Source organism: Biomphalaria glabrata, chromosome 4 (genome assembly GCF_947242115.1).
Source record: "Biomphalaria glabrata chromosome 4, xgBioGlab47.1, whole genome shotgun sequence".
Classification (NCBI taxonomy): domain Eukaryota; kingdom Metazoa; phylum Mollusca; class Gastropoda; family Planorbidae; genus Biomphalaria; species Biomphalaria glabrata.
In genome coordinates, this window is record NC_074714.1 from 14,865,619 (window position 1) to 14,880,871 (window position 15,253).

At 36.3% G+C, this 15,253-nt stretch overlaps 1 protein-coding gene across 4 annotated transcripts in view; it reads left to right on the forward strand.

Moving 5' to 3' along the window:
* The window catches only part of LOC106074473 (macrophage-expressed gene 1 protein-like), a 39,403-nt gene that overhangs the window by 16,344 nt on the left and 7,806 nt on the right, over positions 1 to 15,253 (forward strand). For all 4 annotated transcript variants that reach the window (XM_056026667.1, XM_056026668.1, XM_056026669.1 and 1 more), the window contains exons 4-10: positions 2,155 to 2,360; positions 2,785 to 2,921; positions 4,948 to 5,107; positions 6,258 to 6,492; positions 7,608 to 7,749; positions 8,641 to 8,815; positions 10,156 to 10,324. In XM_056026667.1, the coding sequence (XP_055882642.1) occupies positions 2,155 to 2,360; positions 2,785 to 2,921; positions 4,948 to 5,107; positions 6,258 to 6,492; positions 7,608 to 7,749; positions 8,641 to 8,815; positions 10,156 to 10,324 (1,224 nt within the window). The remainder of the gene's footprint in view (positions 1 to 2,154; positions 2,361 to 2,784; positions 2,922 to 4,947; positions 5,108 to 6,257; positions 6,493 to 7,607; positions 7,750 to 8,640; positions 8,816 to 10,155; positions 10,325 to 15,253) is intronic.

Consider the following 15,253-nt stretch of genomic DNA (forward strand, 5'->3'; position numbering starts at 1 on the left):
CTTTGTCTTGCTTGCGAATTTACTTCGTCCTCCAGCATTGTACCTCAGAATCTTGTTCTCAATGTTCTCCTGTTCTCTGAGGAAGTGAGAGATTAACTTGTAGAGATTCAGGTGATGGCCGTCAATAGACAACAGCATGGTGCCATCCCTCCACTGAATTGTTTGTTCGTAGTAGATTATCCTATACTCGGTCTCTAGCATTTCATAATGTTATTGGAAATCTTGGAGTCACTGTTCAATTTCTCTCTGGCGACCAATATAGTTGTCCCCCCAATAGTCTTACTAAATCCCTACAACATCTGGCCGAGCATCATTTAGTTCTTTGAAGGCATTGATTGCCAGCTTAAATAATCCAGACTCACATAAGTTTAGCAACGTAACGCCAAGAGACGCCCTAATTTGATCAAAGAGAGATGCAGCAGATAATCAAGATTTCTGATTATACTATAACACATATCAACCCCTTGATCGGGGTCACCAATTTCAAAATAATTTTAACAAGTTTTGCATTTAAAATATTGGGGAAAAAAAGATAATGAGATACATTTTTAAAGTACTCTCCTTTTCTGCAATATGGCAAACGTCTAGATCTATTAAACATTAAGAAGATAGAGATCTCAACAATTATGGCCTACGTCTAGATCTATTAAACATTAAGAAGACAGAGATCTCAACAAATATGGCCTATTTCTAGATCTATTAAACTTTAAGAACATAGAGATCTCAACAATTATGGCCTATTTCTAGATCTATTAAACTTTAAGAACATAGGGATCTCAACAATTATGGCCTATTTCTAGATCTATTAAACTTTAAGAACATAGAGATCTCAACAATTATGGCCTATTTCTAGATCTATTAAACTTTAAGAAGATATATTATATTAACTACTACATTTACACACTAAAAAATGTTTACTTTTTTTAAAAGAGAAAAACATTTATTTAATATGCAATAAGTGGAACATAATTTGAAACAACAATTAATTAGTAGTTTTTAATATAATCGCGTGAACTATTTTGGCATACCACACTAATGCCATAGCACATATAACTAAAGGATTATTTTTTTTTACAGAAATGTTTTTTTTTTCTTGAGAAATAAGAAATTGACCCTTACAAAACAATAGATATTGATATACTTATAATAAACAATTAGATATTCAATATAAAACATCAGTTAGGCCAGGTTCACATTCAACTTCACATTCATTTTCACCTATCCTTTGGTCTGCTGGACCGCTGGGGCACCACACAAGATCTGTCAACCTTCTTTCTCCATTCTTCTCTGTTATTTGTCTTTGATAGAATTTCATTCTCATGTTCTTTCTGAAAATATTGAAACCTGCCTTTTTACCTGCCTGGGTGGACCACTTTGGGGGCCAATTTTGACTTTGTGTCTCAACACAAACTGTCTTTGTCTCCTTTGTGTTTTATTTTATTGTTTTTTTTTTTTTTTTTTTTTTTTGGGGGGGGGGGGGGGAGGGATTGAAAAGAGTACACATAATAGAATAAGGGAAAACAGTATTTTTAAAGAAATGAAAGATGAATGTAAAGAGCTGAATGCATTTTTCATGAAAGTTAATATAACAGAACTTAATTTAGCAATACAAATATACACACACAAAAATTGACAAAAAATCTAAAACCGTTTGCATAAATGTGTTAAAAATATGGTAGATGATCTGCTCCCCTACTGAAGAGCCTCCAGTGTTTGTTACTATAAATAGTGAATAGTTGTAAAAGTGGTGTATTTTTATGAAAAATCTGCTTGCATAAATGATTTTAAAAAATTAAATTTTTCGCTTTTAGAAAAGAAAAAGTAGCCGTTGCATCAGAACTTTGAATGGACTAAACTATTATGATGTCGTATCTTTTCTAGAGACATTTCACACAAAACTAATAGCGTTTTTTCCCCTTTCGGGGGCCGCTATAAACGTGTTTATAACAGATCTAAGTTTCTTGCGTCGTAAATGCCAGGATTTCGTACACGAGTTCTAGGAAGTTTTAATTATTGTTGAGCATGTTTCGATCTCGTCTGGTATATTTCCACGTATAATTTTCTTTTCTATGATTTTTTCTCTAAACCACTAGAATGATATGTAACACAATAAATCATTTTTAATATAAATGATTATCGTTTTAAAATTTTCAGAACAGCAAAGTTGAAAGTTTTGCTCAAATTATTGACAACTGGAACAGCGCTTCTTCACTAACTGCCAATAGTATAAACATAGGTGCGGGGGTGTCACTTAGCAAATATGGAATCAGTGGAATGTTCTCAAGGGACCACGAAGAGTTAAGGTCTAAGCAAATTGAAGACAAATCTAGTACTTTCAGAGCTCAACTGAGATATCCAAGGCAAGTTAGACATAATTACATCTATTTTCTCTACATCAAAAAACTAGTCGAATCTTACCGGCTAAGTATTGAAAAAGCTCATATCAATCAACTCTGTCTGTCTAGTACAAATCTTGTACACCTCCCTTTTTTCATTCTTGAATTAAGTTTAAACTTTGCACAATTATTTATCGTCCATGACAAGACATATATCAATTGAAAAAATGAACATTTATTATATCAATTAGTGTAATTAACAAATTTTTTTTATTTCGAGGGAGTACTAGCTAAGGGAAGATAAAGGTCTAAAACAATATTTTGGATTGCATTTTTCTATTTAAGAACATCTCATTGAAAAGTAAAAAAAAAAAAAAAATTATTTCCAAAAGAATGTTTTCTTTGTTGTAAATGTATGCTTCAATAAAATATCTTAACTTCAATTCAGATATGAAGCCAAACTTCAACCAGACGCAGAGTTAAGTCCGCAATTTAAAAATCGACTACTAAGCATAGCCGTCAAGATTGAGCTTAATCAGACAAGTCAAGCAGAGTATGAGGCGCAACTCCTGGTGCGAGATTTCGGTAACTGATTGATCTAACTAGTTTTTTTCTTGAATTTATTCTTCACTTTCAAGTGAGAAAGTTATATACTTTTCACTAAGCAATATTCTTTGGCAATATATCAGTTTTTAGGATGAAAATATTTCTTTTACAAATGCTACAAGAGCTCGTATGCCAATGTTTTTTCACAGTCTCGATTACTTACAACTTTGTCTGTTGTCATTTTTAGTCTAAGTACTGCGACGTAAGTGGGTACAGTTTATAATTTGACGTCATTCATAGTGATCTCATTACTAAAAGTAAATCCATTAGTGGCTCATTTCAATTATTTGTTTTAAGAACCGTGATAGCTTATGTATGAATAGCTGAATATGCAATATTAATAATATACATAAAATAGCTATCATTTGAGTATAGGATATATATGTGTATATATTTATATGTATATATATATATATATATATATATATATATATATATATATATATATATATCAAATATTATTAATTATATCAAATTATGAAAACTAAGAAAATTAGTGATTAAATCTAGGTCTATGTTGGGGGGAGGGGGTGTTGATCCTAGAATTGACTGGCCAAAAGTATGTGTGTAGTACGGGGGGGGGGGAGGTCATTATAAATCGGGCCACTAAAATTCAACTGAACAGATACTAGATGTCACAGCCAAAAATATGCATGGGAAGAGTTGCAATGCGTTGATTTGAGTGGAAGTGCAAAAAATGATTGTGATGATTCATTATTGCAAAGTGTCTTTGGAGTGAGATTTGACAATATATGTCTTCTATTATAGTTCAGCTAAATTCTACATAAGAAAATGAGAAAGATATCTATGTGTATAATGAAACATTTGAGTCAAGTGCGGAAATACCTGTTAAAGCGTAATTTTAAAAAAAGCAAACAATAAATTAAAAAAAAATGAAATTAAATTAAAATAATGTGTACTGGTTCGAATCCCTGTAAAGAATGGCATTTTAAAATGTTCTAAACTTTTAAGGCTACCTTTAATTTTTTGGGGAAAAGTAACGACGCTCTTTTTAACCATGGGCAAAAGAAATAGATGAAGTTACGTGATCTGACTCATAGATCGCAAAGCCTGAAATGGGTAATGCACTTTTACACACATCTATATACATATATATATATATATATATATAATTCTCTTCATGGCTTAAAGTTTGGACACCAATAAGTAAAGGAAAGATCACTCTTTTATTTCTGCAAGTCGTACTAGAGTTACACCACGTAAAAAAAGAGTGGGCGAGGAGAACAAATAGTATTTACCCGTCACTAAATAGCAGGGCCGGACTTAATCATTGTTGGGCCCTATGCGAAACGGATTTCGCGGGGCCAGGTTTTGTGTAGGGATACGAATAATAAGTGAAAATTAAGAGTTTGTATAAGAAAATAGATTCCTCTTTGCATTTTATTCATTCTTTACTACGTACATAATAACTATATGAGCCTTGCGTGTATCGAAGTCATACAATATATCATAAAATTCTATTTCCAACATAGATCACGCTCAATAGCAAGAATTACCTAATGTTTCTTCATTAGTTTGAGGCGCGAGAAGCTTCTTTCACCAAATTATACAATTACGGGTATTGCATAATGCCCGTTTTTTTTATTGCGCGTAGGATTGGCATTTTCGATATTGAATGACACCCCATAATGACAATTTTTTGTCTATATATTTTAGGAGTTTTGTATAAGTTTTCAATGGATTTTAATAATTGTGGACATTTCCATGACTTTTTCGTGTATTTTGCAATTTCATGAGATTTCCAGAAGCTCATGGTAAATCAGGAAATCTGTTTTAAGTTATAAAATGGTATAATTTAATAATTTACACCTAGAATTAGCGCGGGTCCGATAGGTGTGCGGGGTTCACTCGGGTGTCATAAGTTGCAGTGACCTAAGGCCGGCCCTGCATAATATTTTATTCTACTCCTCAACGTTTTGTTTCTATACAGTTTGTGTAGTGGCCTCTAAACACAGATCACATTTACTGAACTTTGTATTTCTAGGTACCCATGTACTGACCAGCGTTACTGCCGGCGCTGCATTGGTCAAAGAAGATTACCTCAGCAATGATATGATCTCTAACTCTAAAGCAACGAAAAAGTCATACCTAGCTTCCGCCAGTGTATCTTTTTTGAGTATATTCAAAATAAGTTCATCTTTTGGGTATTTGATTTTTCTATTTATATAAACATTCACCAGAAAATATACATGTTACATTTATATGTGTATTTATGTTTATGTATATTGTGTGTGTGGTAGTTAGTTTAGTTGTAGTCTCTCTTGTTCTACTGTTCAGTATGTTCACGTGTTTACATGTTTTTCTCAAGTATCTAATTAGTGTGCATCGAACTCTCCTGTTAGTTTTTCACTTTCTTGTCATGTCAATAAAATGAAGTTGTAACCTAAACAGCAGTGTTGTTCTTTCAGCATGATTGATAATATAACCAGACATACATCTATGTCATTCAAACATTTTCTGTCTCCCCAGTTCACTCTCCTTTATCTCATTCACTTTTTCTCTCCTTCTCTCCCTTCTTCTCTCTATGATTCTGCCATGCTCTTTCCCCATTTCTCTCTTTGAATTTCCACTTCTTTCTCTCTCTCTCCTTTTCTCTTTCCCTCTATTTCTTTTCTTATCTCCTTCTCTCTATATATCTCTAATCTTCTATGTTTCTCTCTCTCTTTCTCTCTAGCTCTCTTCATCTTTTTTTTCTTCTCTCCCTCTTTCTCCTTCTCTCACTTCTTCTCTCTCTCTCTCTCATTCTTTCTCTTCATTTCTCTTTCTTTCCTTCTCTATATCCATCCCTATTTCTCTCTATCATCGCTCTCTTTTCTTTCCTTCTATTTATCTCTCTCTCTCTCTCTCTCTGCCTTCTCTTTATCACTCTTTCTTTCTTTTCTACTCTCCTTCTTCTTGTCTCCTTATCACTCTCTTTTCTCTCTTTCTTCTATTCTTCTCTCTCTTCCCTTCATCTCTCTCTCTTTTTGTTATATTTCTCTCTCTCCATCTCTCTTTCTCTCCATCTCTTTTTTATTTTTTCGCTTTTTTTCTAATTTGTTCCTTCTCTCCTACTCTTTCCTTCTTTCCTATCTCGTTATCTCCTTCTCTTTCTCTCCCATTCTCTCTTTATCTCCTTCTCTCTCTCTTTCTCTTGGTGTCTATTAATTTAAATTTCTGCCTGCCTTTATAAACGTATGTGTTATTTTTTAGTATGTCGGCAGCATTCCTTCAAACACTCTACCGAAACATATTTTCCACAATTACCAATTAAAATTAAATTATGCCCCCTACCTTTTTTTGAATGCATTTCAGTATTACCTCCCAAGCAGATCGCAGGGACGCTTACAGCAGCGCCACGACTTACTCAGTGACAAGAGCTATTGGAGGCCCGATGTATGATCCAGAGTCCTCCAATCTGAGTGCCTGGGTTAAAGGAATAGAGAAAAATCTAGTTCCATTGGACAGGGCTGGGGAACCGTTAAGCTCCCTGGTGAAGCAGCAATTACTGCCAGAGTTACCTTTGTCGACAATTGATGCACTGGAGAAAGTGAGTTTCACTATATAGTAAAGTGATAATAAAACAGTAAATATTTAAAGTAATATAAGCGATCTTCTCTTTCTTAATTTGATTTGATTTTTTGTTTAAAAAAAGGCGTCTTTATAAAGAATTTAAAAATTATATTAAGAAAGTTTTTTTTTTTTTTAATCGATTCCTAATTTCCTATGTTGAATACTATCTCTCACTTTATTTCTTGTAAAAGTAAATATAAAGTTCCCTTTTCAGACCTTGTGATCTATAGGGAAGATGATGTAAAGGTCATCTGTTTCAACGGCCAACGGTAAACAAGGGTGTCACGTGGTCAGAACAACGACCAACCGCCTTTACTTTCCCCCAACTAATGTCAGGTACCCATTAGAGCTGGATGAACTCAAAGAGGCTCAAAGAACCCAAAAGGAATAATCCCAGTCTTTACCAGGATTCGAACCCGGGACCCCTGGTTCAGAAGCCAAGCGCTTTTACCACTTAGCCTCCGCGCCTCCTCTATTTCTAGTAATGCTTCGTTACTGCAAGAATGTTTCCAGTGCACTATTAAGTTCTCATGAACAGTTCAGCTCAACAAGGCTACATAAGACGTGCACAGAATGTTCATTTGTGTCTATTTATTGATTCGCTTCTTTACTCAATACAAAGAAACCATTCAGTCAATTTCGGTATATCAAAGTAAAAAGATGTAATTCCTAATTTAATTTGTAAAGCTTATATCAACTCACTCACTCTGTCTGTCTGCGCCAAATTTCGTACATGTTTTTTTCCCCATTACCCATTCTCGGAGCTGATTAAGTCGAAACTCGTTTGTCTTCTTTTCCTGGCATCTGATACCAAGTATACATATGTAAACATCAGCGGCGTAGCTAGGGTAGATGGAGGGGGTGTCAAAATTTCAAAATTCCCCAGGGCCCCCACTTGAGGAATCCCCCAAATGAGTGTCCGAAATTTTAGTTTACATTAAATATTAGGCCATTACCTCGTGTAATGATGTCGAATGTCAAAATTTAAGGGTCCCTAAATAGGTCAAGGCCAAAAATCCCTAGCTGTGCCACTGGTAAACAAGAGAGTATTTTTAAAAATGAATTTTATGTCCGCGCCCTTTGTACTTCCAGGTTGTACAAGGATCAATAGAGTTGTACTATGAGATGAATACCTACAGAGGATGTACTAAGCTTGATGATCCGAACTTTAGTGTTTCAGCGAATGTTGAGGATGGATCGTGTGGTACTAAGCCCACACCCTTAAGATTCGGCGGTAAGTTTAATTTTTCTGTTGCTTAAATTGTTTATTCACTTTTGTTTACATGACATATTTAATCAATAATTAACGTACTTACTTGTAATTAATATGAATTAGCATACACTCCATTATGATATCCTTACAACTCTATTCAAAACATGACGAGACATGAGTGTAGAAAAAAAAATAGTAGCATGAACAAGCGAATCTCGCATTTTTTTTTAATGATATGTAACAGGATTTCCTTATTGCATCTGATAAGAACTAATTACTATTTACTGTGTTCTAGATGAATCAAGCAAGAATTTATTAAAAAACAATACACTAGTGTATAAATGTGTATAATCTTTTAGTAAAGTAAAATATATTATTGTTTTTTTAGTATATCTATCCCAGTGATGCCCAACCTAATTTTACTTGCGGGCCATTTTAATTTCCGACCCTCATGTCGCGGGCCACATGACCGAAAAGATACAAAAACTAAATGAAATTCCTTTAAAACTAGGCGTATAAGAAACCAGTGGATCTATTACGCGCCCTCGAAAATGGCTTCATTTCTGTACTTAAACAGTGAGCAGCATTGTAGCTAGCTTTATAAACAAACTATGTTGGCTTATTATCATGCTCCACAAAACAAATCCGTTCACTTTTCCTGGTAGTTTCTACATTCTGAGTCCCATTTCATCAACACAGAAATGTTACAGGTCATGGTACCAATTCATCAGAGAAATGTGAATGCCGTAACATAGGCAAAGATACAATTTTCAACTTTTTTTATAGTCAATTTTCTACACTTTGTGCAGACATTCGGCGGGCCGGATAAAACCACTTTGCGGGACAGATGTGGCCCGCGGCCGTATTTTGAGCATCACTGATCTATACAAATTGATGTATTTGTTAAACCAGGTGTCTACCAGACGTGTACTGTGTATGGGTCTACTTACTATCGCAACCCCTGTGATGGCTTACGTCAAGTCAATCCAAAGACCGGAACCTATTCCTGTCCTCCTTTCTACACGGCCGTTCTCATTCAGACGTTTTATCAGAGAGTCGTTACGGAGACAGAGACAAATTGCAGGGGGTAACTCAATATATTTATCATTACAAGGTTTATATCACCTCACTCAGTCTGCCTGTCTGTCTGCCTGTCTGCCAGTCTGTCTGTCTGTCTGCCTGTCTGCCTGGTACAATTTTCGTACACTCCATTTCTCCCACTACCCCTGCTTGGATCAATATACTGTTTGCCCCCCCCCCCCCCCTTTAGATAATGTTTGTTTTATTTTTTTTTACTTTAAAATATTTTGCTAGTTAAATATATAATTTTTTTAGTAATACCATAAATATTCTTGTGTCCCAGTCCATCCACAATATATCCCTACATTTTTTACAAGCTTCTATCAACTCACCTAGTCTATTTAGTAAAAAAAAAATGGTTTAAAAAACGAAATTTCTCCCACACCCATTTTGTAGATCAAGATGAATGTTTGCACAAATATTCATTAGGAAAAACAAGACATGAGTCAAAAAAACAAATTAACCAATTAGCAAATTAATTACTGGTAATTCATTATTTCGTTTGATACTAAAAATGGAAATTAATCCTTCAGTATTAAGAAATATGGATAAATGTGTGGGGCCTTGTCTGTCCCCATGGATAATTGTACACGTTATTTCTCTCAAACCACTCTCCAGTGAAGTTAAAACGTTGAACAATTATTTATTGTACTTAGCAAACCTTAAATAAAAAAAAATAGTATGTCAATTAATTATTTTGCTTGAGATCAAAAAGGGAAATAGCTTCTACATTACCGAAATATATTTTTGTATGTGTAGAGTTCTTTCCCTTAGATAAGCTGTTTTTTTTTTTTTAAATATATTTTTCTTGTTATCTTTAAAGTCTATTATACACTTATCTTTCTCATTGAGTCTCTCCCTTCCTGTATCATAACTCTTTTTTTCTTCAGTTGTTGATGTATTGTTTTTGTTCCATTGAGCTCAACTTCACTAAACTGTTTTGTTTTGTTACAAACCTTAAATCAACTCACTCTGTCTGTCTGTCTGGTCAAAGGTTCATTGCTGTTATTTACTATCACACCCTGTCTTGGATCATGAAGTGTTGAAAAATTATTTCTTTTACATGCCAACACAATAATCAATAAAAACAAAAATTAACCCATTCGTTAATTATCATATATATATATATATATATATATATATAATATTAGTTTTTGGTAAGAAAGAAATTTTACTTGACTGAAATGTGCTGTAAGTTGAATTAGTCCCCTTTATTGTTTGCAGAAAGAAAAGTTTGTAAATAACTATAAAACCTATTTTTATAAGCAGCTTTCTGGCACTGTTATTACCGTATTGGCTTGAGGTGGCTTTTTTTTTGTATTTTGCTTGTTTTGTGTACTTCTTTAGGTGTGGGTTTCTCTGGTTGTCAACATGCTGTGATACGAAGCACATTGTTGCTACTGCTACATACTCGGCCTATTGGTGTGCAGCGACAACCTCTGCCCAGCCTTACTCTGGCTATTTTTTCGGTGGCTTCTACACACCAACACAAGACAACCCTCTGACTGGATCTACTGTAAGACTATAATAATAATAATAATAATAATAATAATAATAATAATGGCCGCCGGAAGCTATGGCGTGTTTTCCTTCTCTCCGACTCAGTGCACTTTTTAGCGAGATCAAGGAAGTATTTGTACTCTAGACTTTACAAATACTGAAGTACTGCTACATGGTTGTAGGTCTGCATGTATTTAGGATGTTTTTATGCATTGGGTTTGAAAACTTTCTTAGTTTTAAGATCACTTCTTATCCTAGGCTAGGGACGCCATTTTCGCTACGTCACTTCCATGATTACTAGACCTAGATCTAAAAAGCTTCTTTACTGAGACAGTAGATCAAAATAAACTAGTCAACGCACGTTAATTTTTTTATCTTCATTTTTGAATTTTGAGGAAATAGAACGGACCCATTGCTTCTTCCAGGACAGCGATGAATATGAAATAAATTAGGCGGTAACTATTATTCACCAATGAGTCGAGTGTTTACTGAGGGCAATTCACAACCTCATGACCAAACACAAGAGGTCGGTCTACTCCCTGACTCGCACCCCACACAATTGAGAGGTGCTGTTGGTGGTAGAACAAGAGGAGCCAAAAGGATCAAATGGACGAGAGAAATGAATATAGACATAATCAAATCGTTCTTCCGTGTAAACATTTGTGATGATAAACCTCTCCCAGGTTATAGGCAAAAACTCTCCCTGGAATTTAACAAATTATACCCTAATCTAAACCTTACAGAGCAGAATGTTGTAGACAGAAGATCTGTAATAATGAAAAAATGTTATTTGACCCCTGCAGAAATTGACGTGATAAGAAGGGAAGTAGGTCATGAGCTTCATATACAAGAGCTCATCTCAGATATAAACGACACGCCCACACAGCCGACCAACGAAGACATTAGTAGAACACCCAACCAACAAGAGAATGACCCAACATCGGCAATAAGCAATGAGCTACACTCAAAATTTTCTAATCTTATAGACCGATATAAAAACACCAATCTTAACTCTAGGCCTCGTATCCCCAAGCTAAACGTCAAGAAAGAGACAAACACATATATTAATGAGATAAATAAAGTCTTAGCCAACCATTTTGAAACACCAAGAAACTTGTTTGAGACACACCTCGCTATATACTGCGCCGCTGTGGCTGTCACGGAGCTCTCTGGACAAAAGACCTTCGAGCTAGGCCCAATTAATCAAAGACCAAAACAACATGTGCCAGCATGGAAAAGGCGCCTTGAAGACAATATAAATCAACTGAGGAGCCAAATGGATACAATTGGACAATATCTGGGAAACAATCATTCCGCGAAAATACTTAATAAAATAAAGACAATACTAAGAACAACTGGAATCAAATTGACGGACTGTGATAGCCACGCACGACTCTTATGTTTGAAAGATACTCTGAGACAGAAAGCTAAACTAAAGGGAGCTAGGTTAAAGCGCTACAACGAAACCACCAAAAGAAAGGAGCATAACGCTTTATTTCAGCACACGAGAAAACAGTTCTTTCGTAAACTAGCTGATAATGGTGCTGACAAAATTCAAACCATTGATAGCACTAAACAAGGCTCCTTTACCGACTACTGGGCGGCGCTTTGGTCCGACCCGCTACATTACAATGTGCAGGCTGACTGGATCGAGGAAATCCAAACTAAAAACAACCTAATACCAGAAATGTCTGATGAGGATTTCACAGCTGAGGAAGTCTCCGCAGCTATTTCAAAAACCCACAACTGGACTGCTCCTGGACCGGACAATATACACAACTTTTGGCTGAAAAAACTTACAGCCGTACATGCACCACTAACATCAAGTTTTAACGAGCTAATATCAGAACCGTCTTCAATGCTGTTAGAACTCACTGAAGGGAGAACATCTCTCCTCCCCAAAAAAGGGGATCCGAACCAACCATCAAACTATCGCCCTATCACTTGTCTGTCAGTGGTGTATAAACTATTAACTTCACTTTTAAAAAGTAAAATGTATAAATTTTGTTCTGCCCATAAGCTACTAGCAGATGAACAACAAGGTTGCATTGAAGAGTCGATGGGCTGTAAAGTACAGCTAACTATAGATGGTATTATATTGCATCAAGCTAATAGAAGAAAGAGAAATTTACACATGTGTTACATCGACTACAAAAAAGCTTTCGATTCAGTTCCGCATGATTGGCTATTAAAAGCCCTGGACATCCATAGAATCAACCCAAGAATAAAACAACTATTGAAAGTCTGTATGAATAATTGGAAGATAAACCTGCACCTAAATCGTGATAAACTAGGTTCTGTGCACATAAGAAGAGGTATATACCAGGGTGACTCACTATCTCCACTCTGGTTCTGCCTAGCGATTAATCCTCTATCTACATTACTCCAAGACTCTACAAACGGTTTTAGGGTTGACACTAAATGTACAAAATGTGTGTCCCACTTATTATACATGGATGATCTAAAGCTATACGCAGAAACCGAGCAAAAATTACACACCTTAATCAAAACGGTAAAATGCTTTAGTGACGATATCTGTATGTCTTTTGGCCTGGATAAGTGTGGCATCATAAGCATTAAAAAGGGCAAGGCAACGAACACCAACATTGAATTTGAAGGCATCGAGGAATTGAACTCCGCCTCTATTTATAAATATCTTGGAATAAACCAGAATGCCAAGATAAACCATAAGAAATTAAAAGAGGACTTTCTTGGCAAATATAGGCAAAGAGTTAATAAAATCCTCAACACCAAACTGTCTGGCAGTAATCTCATCACTGCAATAAACAGCTGGGCCGTCCCTGTGCTCCTTTACACGTTCGGTGTGATCAAATGGACTGACACCGACCTACATGACATTGACAGACTCACTAGAAAATTACTAACCAAGTTTCGATGCCTACACCCCAAGTCCTCCACCATAAGGTTATACCTGCCCAGGAAAGATGGGGGTCGTGGATTGCAGAACATCTTCAAATTGTGTAAGATGCAAGTTTTAAAAATACGATCAAAACTGCTCGCCTCCACAAACAAATTAGTTTCCTTCCTACGGAAATACGACTCCGATGCAACCCCCCTGAACCTACACAATGCTGATGTCAATATAGGTTTGGACGACGTAGGGCATGAGATTCGCCAATGGGAAGAAAAAACACTCCACGGAAAATTTCCGGCTTCATTACATAGGGACAACATCGACAAGGCTGCTTCCTTAACATGGCTCAAAGCAGGTCATCTCTACCCTGAAACAGAAGGCTTTGTTACAGCAATACAGGACAGAGTAATCAGGACAAAAAATTACGAGAAGCATATCCTGAAACTCAATGTTGTCGACAAATGCCGAAAATGTGGAAATGTGGGCGAGTCGATTGAACACATTATGGCAGGATGTCCAGCCCTATCAGAATCAGCCTACCTAGGTCGCCATAACCAAGTTGCAAAGTTAATACACCAACACTTGGCTTTGACGTACAAATTGATCGGTAAGGACACTCCCCCTTATTATAAATACTCTCCGCAAGAGGTTCTTGAGTCTACTGATTATCTGCTGTACTGGGATAGGCCTATTCTGACCGACAAAACGGTAGATTTCAATCGCCCGGATCTGCTGTTCATCGATAAAAAAGAAAAAACCGCTACCATTATCGATATCGCTGTACCACTGTCTCATAATTTAAGAAAAACTGAGATAGAAAAACAAAGAAAATATGGGAACCTAGGCTTGGAGATTAAGCGTCTATGGAAATTGTCCAAAATAACAATATACCCCATTGTTATATCAACCGAGGGGATAATAACAACTGACCTCACAGACACCTTCAAGGCCCTTAACATTCCTAGGAACATCTTCGTTGCCTGTCAGAGGGCGGTACTGCTGCAGACCTGCCACATCACCAGAAAATTCCTCAGTGGAAACTGTTAAAGGGACTACGATGAATTTTGTTTCTCTTAAGCGAAACTCGACCCTGGCAGCGCCAGAGAATGACTACTCGTTCATTTCTAACATAATAATAATAATAATGTTACAAATGACCAGTGACAGGAAAAGGTTAACGTGTGACCCCGACGAGATAACACATCAGCGGGTGTTCCCTGGAATGTACATGTATAAACAGAGACAGGATGTGACGTGTCCTTACGTGTTATTCCAGAAGGTACTAAAAATGTCCAGTGACAGATAGAGGTCACAACTTGTGACCCTGGCTGGATGACACTGCAGCCGATGTTTTCTGGAATCTACATGTATAAACAAAGACAGGATGTGACGTTTCCTCACTTGTTATTCCAGAGAATACTAGCCGTGTTTGTGCAACTTTGGACAAGCGATTAGGGACTCTATATAAGCCAGAGAGTTCATGTGAAAGTCAGTCGTATGGAGTCGTGAGTGAGCCGTTACAGTCGATACAGACGATGTAAGACGTGTGCGGCTCTGTGGAAGAGAAATGTGTACGACTCGATGCAAGTTAACTAGGGTAGAGTTAACTGGAGTGGACTACTGTCGTTAAAGTCTATACAGCGAACTACAGTGGACTTGAGCCGTTACAGTCGATACAGTCGATGTAAGACGTGTGCGGCTCTGATTCGGTAGACTTGAGTACGACTTGGTTCAGCTTTAGGAGACCTGGAGCGACACTGGGAAGTGTGTCGTTGGTCTGTTCTGCGGAATATGGCTCGATGCAAGTTGAGAAGAGAAGAATTGCAACGAAGTGAAGAGATGCATTGCAACGAAGTATAGCTAACTGTAAACTGACAGATATTGTACAGTCTTCTACGCTACATGTTACAGTAACAAATTGTTAGAGTTAATAGTCATTAAAGTTATATGAAACTGAAAGTTTAGTAGTCAAGTTCTTTGCAGTGTTTTTATTTGTGTGCCAACTAATACATCTAGCCAGAAGATTCAGAAATACGTAACAATAATAAAAATAATAAGTCTACTGAACAT